This window comes from Galeopterus variegatus, unplaced genomic scaffold (assembly GCF_000696425.1).
Source record: "Galeopterus variegatus unplaced genomic scaffold, G_variegatus-3.0.2 Scaffold2281, whole genome shotgun sequence".
NCBI classification, from domain to species: domain Eukaryota; kingdom Metazoa; phylum Chordata; class Mammalia; order Dermoptera; family Cynocephalidae; genus Galeopterus; species Galeopterus variegatus.
This window is the reverse complement of record NW_007728392.1, coordinates 47,676-63,224: the sequence shown is the minus strand read 5'-3', so window position 1 is coordinate 63,224 and position 15,549 is coordinate 47,676. Positions and strand designations below refer to the sequence as shown.

At 33.5% G+C, this 15,549-nt stretch overlaps 1 protein-coding gene across 1 annotated transcript in view; it reads right to left on the bottom strand.

The window, feature by feature from the left end:
* CHDC2 (calponin homology domain containing 2) overlaps positions 1-15,549 on the bottom strand; it is a gene marked incomplete at its 5' end in the record, with an annotated part of 166,118 nt that overhangs the window by 104,447 nt on the left and 46,122 nt on the right. The window contains 3 exon segments of the mRNA XM_008581149.1: positions 106-234; positions 1,218-1,299; positions 8,988-9,209. Coding sequence (XP_008579371.1) covers positions 106-234; positions 1,218-1,299; positions 8,988-9,209 — 433 coding nt within the window.

The window sequence follows — 15,549 nt, the reverse complement described above, 5'->3', positions numbered from 1 at the left end:
ACTAGGTTTTTAAATCTTTTATAGCAGCATTGCCAATACTTTAACTAATGTACTGTTCATGTGAATGAACCCCAAAAAAGCAACAAACAAGAGTGGAAATGATACCTTGTATATCTGAAGGAATACATCTGTCCATGCCCTTTTACTGCAGGCTTCAAACTTAGTCATCTCTATAACAACAGAACACTTTTCCTTAGGTGTACAGGAACTCACAGGGCTGGTTTTAGTGGAAGACTTTAAAAAACAAAATGTTACAACGTTAATTAAAATGTCAGGCAAGTATAAGTCCAAAATTTTAACTACTTTGCATATGTTTTTTTTTTTCTTTTTACAAAACATTTGCATGTCCTCTTTATACATTCATCAAGAGCTCTAATTCCCCATGTGCCAATTGTAGGAATTACAAACACAACTTTCTGCAGCACATAATACCTTATTTAGGTCATAGGTTTATTCACTCAATGCTTCTACTAGCTCACTCTATAGTAGAAGCTGAAAACTACATGCAAATTTCTGAAGCTTGAGCCAAGACAGAGCCACATCCCTTTTTAAAATTGGTTATGGATATTCATGGGGTACAAAGCTGACTGTCACCACTCATACCCAAGATGTGATGACCTTTGATTAGGCCATGGGAACTCAGCATATTGCTGAAGAGCAGGCACCTGGCTTTCCTGCTCATGTCACAGGGTGAGAATAGTGACAGTATCACAGCAAAATTAGAGTTACCTCAAAGACTGCAAGCTACTCAAAAACAATTCCCCTTTTCAATAGCTTTCCTTAAAATGAATTGTATACTTTGAGAGCACTATGCCTTTTTTGCTTAATTTCTTTCTATTATACTGGAAAATTGAAGAAGGGAAGTGGCAAGTGGTGGTGAAATTAAACCAATATTTTCTTTGGAAGATATACACTCTGAAAATTTATTTTAAGAGCAAAATTTATATAAACCTGCATGATCCTTCATTTGTAAAATCCTCAAAGAAGCAATTACTTATATACTTAAGAAATCCATTTAATCGTTTTTACACAGGGACTCCACAGAGATTTTTAGACAAATGCACACACAAAAAATGGGCATGCAAGGAGGCATGAGCCTTATAACATTTCATACATAAAAATCAAGGTCTCTAAAATGGAATCTTCTCACAAAGACAGAGCACCACTAAATTCAATAATAATTGTATAGATTGTTCCTAGACATTATATTCCTTTACCGTAATTTCAATCCACTTCTTATAGTCTTCAGGTTCAAGAAGAAATTCTGGCAGCACATGAGAAATACATCCTCCTTGAGTACTAAAATTAAAAAAGAAAAACCCAAATTATGATATTATAAGACTCATGACCTGTGTATCAATTAAATTACATATTTCAGTAATGCCATATTTTTGTTTTTGTTGAATTTTAATTTTTAAATTTAAAATTTATACAATTAATTTTTAAAACTCCCCTTAATAATGAAATACTCATATTTCCTTGAAAGTTGTTTCCTTGGGAGAATTTGATTAATGAGGAAGAACTTACTAAGTGCCAATAATCATCCTTACATACTCTTACATGCTAACGGAATTTAGAGAGTTATGCGACTTGGTCCTTGTAGTCAATGCAGTAACCATATTATTGTTGTTATAACATTATAAAATTGAAAGAAACCTATAAAAAGTATGAGTGCAATAAATATTTAATAGAAAGATCGTTCGTCACCCAATGTTTACTGAATGTCTATCATCACATATGCCCGAATATAGAGCACTCCAAGTACAAGTCAATCCATCACCTATTTTTTCCAAAGAGAACATCTGGAAATTGTGGACTGTTTGATTATGTAAACTTGTGGTAGTATATCTGAAGCAGCAAATAGCTATTTATAGTAGTTAATACATTTTAAAGCACATGGCATATACATATTTATATGTACATAATTTACCACGTTTAAGATTTTATATATACTTTTTTACTGTCAAATTTCTTGAAATACTCTTATCCAAATTCTTTATATGAATGTCAACCAGAGCCACTATGTAGAATCTAGTACCATTTTGCCAGAAGTATTTCCTAATAGAGATTTGGGTGTTTAGGTCTAACTCATTTAGTGAGTATAGAACACTGCTCACCAATAAGCATTTAACAGAGAAGAATGCTACATCTAGTGCTCAACTGTGGAGGTACCATCAGCAGTTTGGAGCCCCGTGGTTACTGAGAAGTCGGGAAAAGAAAAAGGAGAAAGGAGGATTAAGATGATTCTGAAAACTCAAACCTTGAAGATAGCACAGATGAATGAAAAGAGAGAAGTGAGGAAGAAACTCTCATGGTGGTGGAAGCAGTGAGCACAGTTCTAGAGTTGTTAAGTTTGACCTAGATCTGGATCAGTCTGAGCTAGTGGAAGAAATCAGACTGCCTACATGAAGCTCCTTTGTTTCGAAATCAAACATCATCCTTTCTCTTTGATGATGTTGAATTACTATAGTTGTAAATAAAATCTAATTTTAATGAAATATTACTCCACAGCAAGAATTGCTGAACTAAAGCCTATGTTAAAACACAACAAGGTGATTTTTCCATTAAGTTGAAATCCTATGGAATGAACCAAAGATCAGTAACTCACAGAAAATTGAAGAAACTGGAATACGTCCTTGTAACAAAAGCCAAGACAGGACTTTAGGACAAAGTGGACACTTCTATCAAATGACACTGAGAGCCTAAGGAAAGCTATCATGGAGCTATTAAAATGGGAGCTTCTTGAGGGGAATAACTTACAGGCTGTTTATCTGAGTATTCCATACTGTCCAGCAGAGAGTAGACCTTTGGTAAAAGTTGAGTATGAAGAATACATTTTTGCATTTTAAAGGCTGACATTGTTATCAGGACTACTTTCATTCTTTTCATCTTGAATCTATATCAGGGCTTAATTTCATCAGTCTATAAGATAGCATTTACATTTATGCCTTATCAACAGATTTTATATCTGGTCAGTAGTTTTACAGAGAGTTGACTTCCATAATTGATTTGGTTACACTTCTACATACTACGGTTTCTATTTGAACATTTCTTCTGAGTTTCCACTGAGTATATAAAAGTAAAATTAGATGTAATAAGTTATTAAACTCTAAACTTAATCTCCAAAAGTTAACTTTTAGAAAAATCTAATTTAATCTCTAAGAATCTCATTTATTGCACAAAGTAGTATTTCACTTGTACAAAAGTCTTCATCTATTGCGTCATCAAATTTAAATAAGGAAACTAGTAACATTTATGATTATTTTGAATTTCAATTTATTTCCATGATGAAACATATTCACACATTTTGGGTTAATGACTCAATTTTATTAGCCATACTGCCACTTTCTAAATGTTAAGTAATTTTATCACAGTCAACATATCCTAATAGGCATGTATTTGCTGACAAAAAGCAAATAAATCTGAATGGCTTGGCTTTAATGTCAAAATTAATCTTCCATACCTGCATTCTCACATCATAAAATGTCAAAACAGAAATGACCCATGTTAATGCCAACACTGCCAGAAGCTGTGCCAACAGGAATGCTACAAGAACAACACAAGGATCACAAGAACCATAGATCACAATGATACTATCACGAAATTGTTTGATTTCTACAACACACATACAGTAAGGATTTACTTAAACATAAAAAGCCCTTTCTTTTGCTTATGGTTAATACTCCATTAAAGGTTAAGAGCACAACTAACTTTCTGAAATAAATGCATTTGAATTTCTGCTTTATTGAATTGGAAGACTTACTTTATTGAATCAATCATTAATGACCAAAAGAAGGAAGTATTCAAATTTTAAAAAAAGTCATGTGTGTTCTACTTTGTACTTATAAAAATTTAAATAAATTTTCCATTTTATCTCATAAATGTGATGACAAAGTTGTTATCAAATACTGCGTTTCTTAATTGTTTTTATATCAACAAGACAGGCATTAATTTCTAATAGAAGAGCAGATTTTTAAAATAAGCATTCTATTTTAGTGATAGACAAAATTCAGTTTTCAGTATGCCACTAATGGTTGCCATATTGGAATAATTTTTTAAAACTTCTTAGCAAATGAAACCCTTAGACCATAATTCATTGCATTTAAATTAATAACAACTATATCTACTATGTGTCACATTTTATTGTGTGTAATCCAAGTAAGTTTGAAAATTATCATCCTCAATTTTACAGGTATTGAACTTGGAACTAAAATAGGTGAAGTAACTTGTACAAGGTCACAGGAATACGAAAGAGCTAGAACATAAGCCTGCATCTACTTGATTCAAAAACCACACTGTTTTGCCCCAGTTCAGTGCACTCTTCCAGGGTCAATTCTTAGATTGTTGCTTTGAAATATTTTTATTTTTAGATGCAATCCCATTCAATAAGATACCATAATGGTCATGTATAAGCAGGAATAGTATAAAATTTTTAAAGATTAAAGAAGTGAAAATCACAAGTGGAATTAAATTTACCAATGGGGGATGTGAGTTGCTTTTTCTAAGTGTATTTATTTTGGTGGATAAACTATGTATTTAAAAACTCAATGCAATTCAAAAATAAGAGTTATAGTAGTTTTATATTCTTGTGATGTTCTACTTTATAGTTACAATGTAGGGCACAGATGTTTATATTCTGCTTCTGTTTTAGTTTTATACTATGCAAATCATACATTTTTAAAAAGCTAATTTTTTCAAAGAAAATCACATCATAGAAATGATTGCTGATTACAAACAAGTGAAATTGTATCAAAGGATAATTAGGCACTGTATTGGTCTGCTAGGGCTGCCACAACAAAATACCACAGGCTGAGTGGCTTAAAAAACAGAGTTCATTTTCTCACAGTTCTGGAGGCAAGAAGTGCAAGATCAAGGTGCTGGACAATTTGGTTTCAGGTGAGGCCTCTTTTCCTGGCTCGTAGATGGCTACTTTCTCACTGCGTCCTCACATAACATTTTCTCTGAACTCAGAGAGACAGAGAGAGAGAGAGACCTCTGGTGTCTGTTCCTCTCCTTATAAGGACACCAGTCTTATCAGATTAAGGTCCCACCCATGTGACCTCGTTTAACCTTAATAACCTCCTTAATGCCCTTATGTTCAAGTACAGTCACACTGGGGATTAAGTCTTCAACATATTAATTTGGGGTAGGGCACATTTCAGTCCATAACAGGCACAAACGACAAGAAACATTAAGCATATTCTTGCAAATATATCCATGTAAAGTTTGTTGCAAAACACAACGTCCAATTACATAATTTAATAATACAATACATATGGTACTGTTATGGCCTGAATTATGTCCAACCCCCAAAATTTTATGTTGAAACTTAAAATCTCAGTACCTCAGGATGTGATTATATTTGGAGTTAGGGTCTTAAAAGAGGTGACTAATGTAAAATTAGGTCATTAGAGTTGGCTTAAATCTAATTTGACTAGAGTCCTTATAAGATGATGAAATTCGAACACATAGAGAGACACCAGGGGCTTGTGTACTCAGATGAGAGACCATGTGAGGACTCAGAGAGAAGGCATGTGTTCACATCTGCAAGCCAAGGAAAGAGGTCTCAGAAGAAACTAATTCTGCTGACACCTTGATGTTGGACTTTCAGCCTTCAGAACTGTGAGAAAATAAATTTCAGGTGTTTAAGCCACCCAGTCTGTGGTACTTTGTTATGGTAGCCCAAGCAAACTAAAACAGGTATGATGAAATGCATGCATTAATTATTAACATTCTTTATGAGTCCATAGTTTAATAATATAAATAAAGTTCAATGTTTACGATTCACGTTTCTCCACCTTCACCTTCTCTCACTGGTTACACCCACCCTCCTGGAAAGCAAATCCTTTATCAGTTCTTCTTTTACCCCTACTTTTTATATTTCACAACATTTTTCTCATTCATATATGACTGGCCTGAGACCCAGTTTCAAAGTTTTATCCCTTATACTGTACAAACTCCAAAAGCAAAGCTCTAGGAAAGAAAGTGTTAAGAAATAAATATTTAAAGAACATTGGTCTTATTTTGTGCTATCAATGACGTGTGGGTGATAGAAATGCCTGATAAATGAGATGTAGTTTCTTCCCTCAAGACAACAATCACAAATTAGTGGGATTCACTGATGGAAGGATGAGTCAGTGGAGTTGAAAATAATTTACATAATTCCACACCGTTGTGCTATTTTCCTTAACTCATATAATCTTTCTCATTCTCCCACCTAGATCGGATATAGAAGGAAAAAGAGAAAATGCAACCTGGCATCTTCATGTATTTTGTGTCTTCTAACCTCAATGGTCTCTTCAGGGTAATTCTATTCTTTGTGATAAACACTCAAACTTTCAGTCCCCAACCTGATGCAAAATAACATCTGAGAAGAGGCAGACTCATTGTCAAGTAAATAAAGCTACAACTTCAGGTTTTCTTACTTTCATGATTACCTTCTAATGTCATAAATTTAATTTTTGTTTTCTATTTGATATTATTTCATAATGGAGGGCCTCCCAAATTGTATAAGACCTCGCAGAACCTGGATGAGCCATGCATTTGGGCTTACATGAGACAGAGGAGAGGTACTTTTATATCTTGTTTATATGCAGAATGTAAAACAATTGAGCCTATAGAAATAGAGAGTAGAATGATTACCAGAAGCTGGAGGATGCGGGGAATTGGGAGATGTTGGTCAAAGGTACAAAGTTGTAGTTACACAGGAGAATAAATGATAAGTATTTAAGGTGATATGTTTATTAGTTTGACTCAATAATTACACACTGTACACGCATGTCATAATATCACTGTGTACCTGATAGAGTTTCGATGTGTTGTCCCCTCCAAAACTCATGTGGGAATTTGATCCCCAGTGTGGCAATATTGGAAACTGATTGAGTCATGGGGGCAGATCCCTCATGAATGGATTAGCGCTCTCCCTGGGGGAGGAGGATTAATGAGTGAGTTCTTGCTCTATTAGTTCCTGGCGAGAGCTGGTTGTTAAAAAGACCCTGGCACCTTCCCCTCTCTCTCTTGCTTCCTCTTGCCATGTGATCTGCTTGTACCCACCAGCTGCTTTCTACCATGAGTAGAAGCAGCCCAAGGCCTGCACCAGACACAGCTGTCCCAGAATTGTAAGCCAAAAAACCTCTTTTCCTTATCGATTACCCAGTCTCAGGAATTTCTGTTATAGCAACACAAAACGGACTAATACAGTACCCCATAATTATACCCAATTTTTCAAAAATATGAGTAAAGCAAAAACAAAAGGACAAGTTCTCCCATAACTGACTCAACCACTACCCAGTCCTCATATATACGTCATTCATACTGTAACTTCAGGGCCACTCATTAGCTACCCTTCTGCATTTTCAGTGGGGTCCTTTTAAATTCCCAAAACAATAGACTCCATGACAAGCTGCCTGGGTCTTGTCTCAGTCACTTGTAGTGATTTAGAAACTTCTAGCTCCCTTCCGAGTCACAAAAAACCCAAGCCAGTTTTAGCTATTACCATGATAGTGAGAACCTAAGAAATGAAAGAAAATACTTTTTTCAGTACCATGCCCAACTTTTAATACATAGTATTGCTAGGGACTCGGAAAATACTGATTTTTCAATAAAAAACTAAAAGTGAAGTGTTTCATTAGCATTCTTCCTGCTCTGAGTCCTTCCTTTGCCCTTCATCTCCACTCTTGCTAACAGTGAATATTTCTGGCCAACTATGAGGCAGTGATAGAGTTTGGATGTGTTGTCCCCACCAAAACTCATTTGGAAATCTGATCCCCAATGTGGCAATGCTGGAAGCTGTTTGAATCATGGGGGCAGATCCTTCATGAATGGATTAATGCTCTCCTTGGGGGAGGGGGGCCTGAGTGAGATCTCACTCTATCAGTTCTCATGAGAGCTGGTTGTTTAAAAGACCTGGCACCTCCTCTCTCTCTCTCTTGCTTCCTTTCACCATGTGATCAGCTTGTACCTACTGTCTGCCTGCCGCTTTCCACCATGAGTAGAAGCAGCCTGAGGCCCCTGCCAGATGCAGCTGTCCCAGAATTGTAAGCCAAATAAACCACCTCTGTTCTTTATAAATTACCCAGTCTCAGATATTTCTGTAATAGCAACACAAATGGACTAATACAGGCAGATTCCATACACAAAACAGCAAATGAAAAAAAGCATATTGATATATTTCAGAATATATTAAACATATTACATAATAATTACAAGTAATAAATGTTATGTTAGTGGCATGGAAGATGGAGATCCCTGCCTTTAGATGTGGGGAGTTTCAGTGGACAAGGATGCTGCAAATGCAAGCAAAAAGAAGCCCTCCCCTCAGACTTTTAATGAACATTGCTTTTCTATTTCTTGGCCACTTGCCATTTAATCTCTGCAGAGGAACCCAGACATTATGATGTCAAATATTTTTTCTATAGTTTCTAACAACCATTCATGGAGCTTTTCACCTGGCTATTATTTTAATATAAAAGACTTTAACTAAGAAGACTGAAAGTTCACAGTATCCATCACCAACTGTAACTTGATGAATAAAGCTTATTGGTTTCATCCTTTTTCTTTTTTTTTTTCATCCTTTTTCTTATCAATGGATTTATATGATGCATTTGCCTGAGATCAGAATTTTCAAAATGAGGTCATGGATCAGAATTATCACCATCAACTTGAAACTTGTTATAAATGCAAATTAACATCATAGACTCTATTGTAGGGGCTAGCAACTTGTCTTAATAAGCCCTCTCAGTGATTTGGATGCCTGATGAAGTTTGAGTGTGATTGCCTTATATTTTAAATACAATAGATTATGAAATGCTTATTTTCCCATACATACATACTACACACCTTGGAAAAATATATGTATATATGCATGCTGAAAAAATGAATATTTGGTAAAAAGACAATATTGAAATCTATCTATCTATCTACCCACGTACTTATCTATCTATCCAATCCATAATTACATGCTTGAATTAGCACATCTGTGCTCTTACTTGAGAAAGTCCAAAAGTGAGGAGTGTTGCAAATGAAGTTGAATCACCCTTTCAGTGTTATCCACAGGTAAAGACTGACTTGAATTAAATCCAGGTAGCAGTTTTCCACTCAAGTGGTGCAGCACATCATAAATTTTCTTATTGAATTTGGAACAGTCATTCTGTCTGTAAAATTTTTTGGGTGATGAGGATGATGAGAAGAATTGTATTTTATATACATCCCTGTGGGGAAAAGACTTTAAATTAAAAACAGTCTTAAGATGTTATGTTATGGGGAAAGAAAAACCATGTTTAATGACTAAATTTCTATTAAAATCAACTAAATGAGAAATTTCAAAATGCACTTCACTCAGCTACCATTTGTTAATCAAAATTAGAGTTTAAGTATTCCCATAGGTTTCCACTATTTCATTTAAACACAAATAATTATCCAGTTTTGCAATTGTCAAGTCTGAAAGATTGGATTGTGAATAGATTAAATTTAAAAGAAGAGAACAGGGATTGAAACCTGGATCCATCACATACTAGCTGTGTGAGTATGGCAAATTATCTAAGCTCACTGAGCTCAATTTTGTATGCTATATCTTGGAGATAATGTTTATAATAGTTTTCAAGGAAGATTTCACATATTAATCACACATTTATATATGAAAATAAATTTACACACTGTTTTTGATACTTGTATTTTAATGCTTAGAAGTGCACATCCTGCACACTAATGAGCAGGGATTCTCAGTTTAAAGATAAAGCCCAGAGATCTGTTGTTCCCAAATAGTCCTTTTTTCTTTAAATGAGAAGCTGCAATCTCTACTCCCTATTGCACCAGGTTGTGAAGCATGTTAATTTTAAAATGGAGTAAAAAATTCCAACATATTTTTGTTGTTCACAATTTATCAAATATCTCATACTATACTGTATAATTGCTTTTTAGCAGTCAGAGTCACAAATGTATCACTAGCCTGTAATGGCAAATAAATAGTACCCAAAGGGCCATTTTCAATGGCATTTCTTCAGGTTGGTAGATAGGAAGTCTGTATAGCATAATACAGGAGAAAGTACATTGTATTGGGTAAGACTACCATAGCTCAAAACCTGGCCCTGCCATTTACTGTGTAACTTTACAGAAGTTACATGATCTTTCTGTTCCTCAGCTTCCTCACAAACAATGAGTATAATAGAGGTAGTGTATCCTGAAATTACCAGCAAAGAAAAAAAAAATGGAGAAAATTAACACCACCACAGGCCAAGATGAATGCAAATGAAAAGAAACAAATGGACAACGCAAACAGAAAAACAGGGGTCCCAAGTATTATAGTTGTGAGACACAGATTTTAAACTAACCATATATACTACATTCAAAATTGAGAATTTTATAATTAAACTATAAATTATATAAAAATTAGCTAACTGGAAAATATAGAAACAAAAAAATTCAAATAAAATTAAGAAATCAATGGATGAGGTTGACAGCAGATTAAATCAAACAAAACAGAATGAGCGTACTGGAATATAGGTTATAAAGTAGCTGTACTGCAACATGGAGAGGCAAAAGGATGGAAAATACAGAAAAGTGAGCAAAGAAGGAGAGGGGCCAGAAAGAATAAAGTAGTCACATAATTTGAAGGGATATCAGCTGAGAAACTTCCAACACTGTCAATAAAAATACAAACCACTGATGAAAGAATCACTGTGAACCCAAATAAGAATAACTACAAAAACAACTATTTTAGTGAAATCATAGTGAAGCTGTTGAAAATCAAATGCAACGAAAAAAATCTTTCAAAGAAAGTGCTTTTTTCAAAGAAAAGTGCTCCAGAATAAAAGATAACATCTTCAAAGTAGTAACACGTAGGATTTCAGACGATTTCTTAATTGTAACGGTAGAAAAATATGACATATCCTCAATATGCTGAAAGAAAATATCTACCAAGCTGAATCTTACTTTTAAAAAAAACCTATACAATTGCAATAAAAGTAAAAATACAGGTATTTTCAGAAACAGAATATATAAATTTGTTACCAAATGACCTTAATTAAAAGGTATAGATAGAATTATTTGAGGAGGAAAAATAAATATTCTACCTGGAAGATCAAAGATGCAGAAAGAATGAAGAACAATGAAATTGGTAAATATGTTAATGTTTGCCTATATATTCGCAAGGGTACTTCAAAAAGTTTATGGGAAGATTTGTGTTATCTTTTAATTCTATTTTCCACGAACTTTTTGAAGTACCCACATATTAATACATACATACAGAGACAGTCCCTGACTTGTGACGGTTTGACATGATTTTTCAATTTTACAATGGGTTTGTGGGGAAGTAATCCCATCATAAGTCAAGGAACACCTGTATACTGTGTGTGTGTGTATGTGCGTGTGTGTAATTACAATATACAACAGCAGTAGCACACATCAGGAGGGAAAAAAAATAAAGTTAAAGTATAATAGGTCCTTGCAACATCAGGGAAGAGGATAAAATTATTAATTACTACAAGACTCTAATAAGTTAAGAATGTATACTGTGATGTCTAAGGTAATCATTAAAAGAATGAGACAAGTGCATTTAGTTTCCAAGCTTGTAGAGGATAAATCATGAAATAAGAAAAGAAATATTTAATTAATCCAAGAAAAGGCAATAAAGGAAAGGGAACATAAAGTAAGCATAAAAATAGAAGAGCTTAAAAACATTTCATATTTAAATCCAAATTTACAGTAATTATATTAGATTTATATAAACCACAAGCTCAAATTAAAAGACAAAGATTGAAAGAATAAGAATGAAACAAGCTAAAGACAGGGTTTAAAAGAAGACTTGACCAAAAACATAAGAAACATATTTATATAAAATATACAAAAAATGTTATGTAAATATTAACCAGATGAAATGTACCTGTGTTCATATGACATAAAGAAGTATTTAGGCACAAAGCATCATTAAGGATAAAGAAAGAAATTCCTTAGGCATGAAAGTTCAATATACCACGAATACATTGCAATTGCACATTTGAATGCACTTGGTAACAGCCTCAAAATGTATAAAGAAAAATTGACTGAATTTAAAAAAATAGCCAAATGTACAAATAAGTAAATAGTTTAATACATTTATACTAGTAATTGGTAAAGGATTTAAAAATCAGTAAGCACATATATTATATTTAAAACACCATAAGCAAACTTGATATATTGTAATCAATGGACAATAGCATTTAATAACTACAAAATTCACAATATTTTCAAGACAGAATATTTATAAAAGTTAGTTAAATGCTGGCCCATAAACAACTGTCAAAAATTTCAAAGAAGATGTTCTCTCAAGTTAATGAAATTATGCTGAATATCAATAGCAAATTCAGCTCATGTTAGCTTCTAAATAACCTTTGTAAAGTAAATCATATAGGAAATCAGAAAAAATATGAATGGGATGAAAATAATATATTACATATATAAATATATGATGTAGATGAAGTCAAATTTAAAAGAAAATGTGTTGTTTAAAAATTAAGTAGCTGTTCATTATGAAAATGTATAACAACTAGAAATAAAAATAAACTTTATAAAAACTTGATAAAGGTTTCTATAAAAAAGTATACAGCAAACTTTATACATACTTAATGGTAAAATGTTGAAAGATTTTTTTCCCCCTAAGACCAGAATTAAGAGGAGGATACATAGTATTCAATATTTAACTGGAGAGCCTAGCAATGGTAGTAAGACAAGAAAAATAAATCAGAGATTTAAAGATTGGAAAGGAAAACAAATCATTATCTGGAAATGTGTTTTTAGAAAAATACAAAAAAGAAAATCTACACATAAAGAATTAGAATTAGTAAGTTGCCTTAACAGGGTCTTTGGATAAATATAAGCATATGATCATCAACTCTATATACAGCACACAGAAAATTTTAAAAAAACTTTTAAATGTCATTCACCATAGCTTCAAAAAAATATCAAATACACAGGGGATAAATCTATCAAAATATATGCAAATACTCTGCACAGAAAGCTGTTAATCATCATTAACATAAACTTTAAAAGAACTACATAAAGAATTAGTGTTGTTTTTGATTAAGGCAGTATTATAAAGATGTCATTTCTTTCTAAACTGATCATAGACTAAGTTCAATCACAATCAAAATACCAGCAGGGTGCCTTTTCATTTTTATTGTTTGGTGGAAATTTATAAGTGATTCTAAGATTTATATAGAAATGCAAATGGCAGAAATAGGTAAGAGAATATTGGGGAACAACAACAAACTTTGAGTGCTTACACTGCTAAATATCAAGAACTACAAAATAATAGAATTTAAGACAATTTGGTATTGATGCAAGTGTATATAAATTAATAAAAGAATAAACTACACAGATTCAGAAATATATAAATAATTGATTTATGAGAAGATACGTATTGTAGAATAGGGAGGGAATAAGAAAGATAGTCTTTTCCATAAGTTGTATTGCATTAATTGGATAAAGTGTATAAGTGGTATTGACTCAATTGGGTAAATACCATAAATGGCACTGAATCAACTGTTACTGTAAAAAACAGGAAAAAAATATATATATCTTGATCTTTATCTCAGGGGGATGAAATATCAAACACGAATGACAACAAAGTCTCCACAAATAACAAAGGAGGATTTCATCATGTCTCAGTACAGAAAGATTTCTTAAAGAGCAGACAAAAGTATTTACTTAAGTAAATATTCATACACTGGAGTATATTAAGAAGATAATTGTAATATGTATAACCGACAAAAAACTAGCATACAAAATACATAAAATAACTACAAATAAGGAAAAAAGAAGATTCAATTATTAAAAGGTGGAAGAAAAAGCACATGCACAAGCACATTATGACACAGCGTTTTCAAATGAACAAGAACACGTAAAACTTTTCTTCACATCAATAGCAGCAAAATGCCAATTCAAACCATACCCACCAGAAGAGCTATTAAAAAGACTGACAATATTAATTTTTTCTTAGTATGAAGAGCAACTGGATCTTTTGTGCATAACTTGTGTGAGTGGAAATTGGTGCAAGCTTGGAAAATTGTTCAGAAGTCTCTCCAAAATCTGATCATTTTCCTATCTTATGATTGGGCAGTTTGACTCCTACATATAGTCTTTTCAGAAATATACACTGTTGAGCTAGGGAATGTCTGGTGCTCACAGACCCCTTGAGCCCATTCACAAACCCTTCACTCGCAGGTATATGAGCTAGGTGACCTGCAAAAAGGTCCTTAGAGCCTTGGCTAAAGTAGGAATAGTCTTTATTCAGCACACGCACGTCTGAGAGCTAAGCAGTACAAAGAGAAACCCCAAAACTCAACTGCTACTGGCAAAGTCCAAAGAGAAACTGAAACTAAGCAGCTGCCAGCAGAGTAAACATGCTCTGTTTTTGTTTTTATTTTTATTTTTATTTTTATTTTTATTTTTTTATTTTTTATTTTATTTTTTTTGTCTTTTTTCCGTGTCCGGCAACGGATTGCAACCCTCAGTGTTGCCCCCGTACCGGACCGGGGACCGGCAACGGGATCGCAAGCCTCGGTGTTACTCCCGTGCCTCGCTCAGCCAGTGAACATGCTCTGTTTTTAGACATAAGCTCTCTGCCGGCCAGCCTGCTTCACAAACTGAAGAACACACAATAGCAATTAACTAGAAAGATACATTGGTGCACATGCACACTAAGTCCACCCTCACACAACCTGTTTACAAGAAATGTCCAGAGAGCCTGACTAAATTATCCTATTTTCCCCACATACACCAAGAAATAATATACTAAACTTTTCATAGCAGCATTATTTATAACAGAAAAATCTAGGAACCAGACAAATATTTATCAACAGGAGAATGAATAAATAAATTGTAGTATATTCATACAGTGGCCTAGTGCACAGCATTAAAAATAAACTACTTTTAAATGCAAATATGTGTATGAATAATATGAACATAAAATTGAGTAAAAAGATTCAGACACAAAGAAATGCAAACTGTGTGATTCTTCCTTTATAAAGTTCAAAATCAGACAAAACTAATTTATGGTGTTAGAATACAGGATAACTTGGGAGGTGGAATGAAAAATAGGAGGTGAGTGAGATTTACGGATGCTATTTCTTGTTCTATTTTTTGGTTTAGTTGGTGGCTACATGTGTGTATTCACATAGTGATAATTCTGTCTATATTATACAGCAATGCAACTATTAAAATTCAAACCAACAAACCCTAAACTCTAAACCCTAAACCCTAAACAGGATAGTAGTTTACTTTATGCAGTAGAGATTTGGTAGTGTTGTGAGTGCCACAAGAGGCTTCTTTTTCTTTTACATAAGAAATATTTCATTTATTTATTTATTTATTCTTTAAAAATACATGGTAAAATATACTGATTTTTTTTCTAATTTTATTTTATTTTATTTTATTTTATTTATTTATTTATTTTTGTCTTTTGTCTTTTTCCGTGTCCGGCAATGGATCGCAACCCTCAGTGTTGCCCCCGTACCGGACCGGGGACCGGCAACGGGATTGCAACCCTCGGTGTTGCTCCTGCGCCTCGCCCAGCCA